Consider the following 3,240-nt stretch of genomic DNA (forward strand, 5'->3'; position numbering starts at 1 on the left):
GCAATGAAACTTTACATAAACTATCTTGAATATTTAATTAAAGTACACTTAAAATATTTTTATTTTTGTTATTTTGTAATACATTTTCGTATCTTTTTTTATACAGCACAGATAAAAAATACTACTTCTTATTGAAGAAACTTTTGATAAAAGTACTAAATTGTCACAAAATCTTTCGTTATTGTAAAATGTAATTTAGAATACTCTATAATTTTTATCATTATTTTGAAAATATATAAAATATATATACCTCACTATATCTTTCAATAGTATTCAAAGTACTGCTAGTATTGTTCCTAAAATTGTTGTCCTGAAAATTTTGATTAGAGTGACTTGATTTATCATTATTATGCTTGTCACTATTATCGTTTTTATTATTGCTTCGACCAACTTTATTAAGCAGAGAGTCTATGTCTCTGTGAACTCCATCTATATCCTTACGTAAAGTAGATGACATTGCGGTCATTTTATTTAGATCTAATCAGATCAAAAGATTGAAAAATTAGATATAAAATGCACAACTATAGCAGATATTTATATTCAGAGTTGAGTAATTAAAGTTAATGTTTCTTTTAAATTAAATGTAGTGACTAAGTGACTATATGAATACCGGCCATTAAGTTTTTTCTAAATTAATTCTTTAATGTTAAAGATTTTATTTAAAAAAAAATATTGACGAAAAAGAGATGAAAAAAATTTTAACTTAAAAAAATTTATGTTTTAAAAGTAATGAGAAAAATTACTTGAATAGAAGTAAAAATTAATTTATTTAAATGCAACTGAATTAAAGTAAAAGTTACTACTTTTTTGCTTTATATGTAACTTTTGAGTAGTTACTATCCAACTCTGTTTCTCATAAGATTTACCTTCATTAATAGCTCTTAGTGTTCGTAATCTTGCATTATCTTCTCTTAGCTTTTTGTTTTCTAGTTTCAAAGTGTTAATTAGGTCCACTAGTTTGGCTTTACTCCACTTAAATATATTAGGATTGTCTTCGTCATCCTCTTCCTCCTCACTATCATTTATTAAATCAATCTGGAAGCAAAATAAATACTAAAAAATTAAAAACATTGGATTTTTTAATTTAAAAAAAAAACAAAAGATCCATATAAACGCACACTTAATTTAAATCTTAAAAACTCTTTAAATGAGAAAAAATTAAGTTTTCTTCAAAGCATACATAAGACAATATTAAACTTACCCGAGAAGTTTTTTTTATAAAATCTGTTGACAAATTTTCAATTTGCGATTGAAGCAAATAATTACTTTTTTGATGCTTTGCTTCAGTTGATGTTTTAATCTTCTTTTGTTTTTTTGATGATTTATCAATCTATTATTTAAACAAATTAAACAGTGGATTAAATTTATGTAATACTTGTAAGACTGACAAATCCTATATTTAAGAGGAAAATATAAGAGAAAGCTCTATTACTGTTACAAGTTACAATTATGTTTTAAACATACTTAACTCAAAATACAAGATAAAATTATTACTAAACGTACTTTTGCAGATTTGATATTGTCTTTCTCTGCTGATGAATTCAGTTCAGACACATTCTCTTCATCAGAGCTTAATGATCTCTTGCAAAGCGTTCGTCTTTCCTCTCGAGAAGGATTAGGCACACCGAAGAATTCAATATTTTTGACGTGTTGACACATATCAGTAAATGCTACACATTTTGATAATCATTTTATACTTTAGTACTAAATAATATATTTATAAGTATGTTAAACTGTGTTAAAAGAATTACTTACTTCCCACAGATCTCACCCTTACAATTAGATCTTCCCAAATGATATCTTTCTTCTTTAGAATTTTTTCCATCATTCGGGCACATTTGATGTCTTCTTTTATGGGCCATCGAATGATCACTTCAGAATTTAGAAGGTGATGTAAGTCTGATTTATCTTCTTCCTTTAACCAGGCTTGAAAACCCACTTGAACAGGTTTCTGTCTCTCATTGATAAACTCCACGACGAGGCACTTATCATCCGATAATTTACTGTCCACAGTGCATTTACTGTTCGACATGATCACACTTCACTCTTCAAATTTTAATGGTATATTAGATGTGTACAGGTAAAGAGGTAAGAGCGACGAAACAGAACCAAATGCAATAAAGCAAGATAACTTGGTTAGGTATAAAACAATGGGATCGGAATGTCGAGTGCGTGGATACCGTGACTATCTTTCCGTTTCTGCACCTATACTATCAAAATCAATGCATAAACTATAATTATTATTTTGCACAAGACATCAATATTGCATTTAAAAAATACTGAAGCAAGAAACGTAGCGTGTAATTTATAAATAACTTTACAAAAACTCTACATACTATACTATAATAATTAACGTCACCCAGCGCACTCCAAAGCTTACGTGAGAAGCCTATTATAATTATTATGCGGTTGGCGACAACTTAACTGATTTATTTGTTTAATCTTGGTGTCTAACTTGTGTCTCCTAGGTTAGCAAAGTTTGGATTTTTCACAATTGCTATAATATTTGTGAAAAGAAATGTCGCGTCGAGGTCCATACAAACAATACCTTAAAGATTTAAGTATTCCTATTCCTGACAGAACTCTTCGTCGTCGACTACAAATAATTAATCAACATTATATCGTACATGAGGTTAGTAAAAATCTTAGGTTACTGCAGTACTGCACTAATAAGTGCACTATCAGCGCTATTACGTCATTCTGTCCTTGTTTTACGTCTAATAAACGATAAAGATAGAATGTTATAATAGTGCTGATAGGCGTGCTTTCCGTGCTAAAATTAAAAAACGTGGGAAATAAGATTTCTTAGATTACAATAAAATTTTCTATGTTAAAATTGACTCTAAATTCACTGAACTCTTTATAACACTGTGTTGCAAATTATAAGGAATGATCATCATATATCAGTTACAAATTATTATATTCTGAATTAATATTACATGATGTAATATTTTTTTGATATATATATATATATATATATATATATATATATATACACATACATACATACAATACATATATATAATGTCAACATTATTATTTTTTTATATTTTTTCTTTTTATTTTTTCTATCCATATAATTTATAATTATTGATAAAAATTTATTTTAGAATTCTTTATATAATTTTTCAAAACAGATTATAAATTTTAAAATTTCTGTATAATTTTAAAACTTAGAAGAATTTTCAATTCTTTTATACTATATATATATACATATATATTAAAACACTTTAGATCGGA

General features: G+C 26.8%; 1 protein-coding gene across 1 annotated transcript in view; it reads right to left on the reverse strand.

Annotated features, from left to right (window-relative positions):
• Positions 1–2,662, reverse strand: part of LOC105449531 — a 26,107-nt gene extending 23,445 nt beyond the window's left edge. The window contains exons 1-6 of the mRNA XM_011688788.1: positions 2,337–2,662; positions 1,756–2,210; positions 1,504–1,670; positions 1,202–1,330; positions 867–1,035; positions 251–477 (exon numbers count right to left, since the gene is read on the reverse strand). Of these exons, the coding sequence (XP_011687090.1) occupies positions 251–477; positions 867–1,035; positions 1,202–1,330; positions 1,504–1,670; positions 1,756–2,032 (969 nt within the window). The 5' untranslated portion in view covers positions 2,033–2,210; positions 2,337–2,662. The remainder of the gene's footprint in view (positions 1–250; positions 478–866; positions 1,036–1,201; positions 1,331–1,503; positions 1,671–1,755; positions 2,211–2,336) is intronic.
• Positions 2,663–3,240: the final 578 nt, after the last annotated feature.

The sequence above is a fragment of the Wasmannia auropunctata genome, unplaced genomic scaffold (assembly GCF_000956235.1).
Source record: "Wasmannia auropunctata unplaced genomic scaffold, wasmannia.A_1.0 LD336076.1, whole genome shotgun sequence".
NCBI lineage: Eukaryota > Metazoa > Arthropoda > Insecta > Hymenoptera > Formicidae > Wasmannia > Wasmannia auropunctata.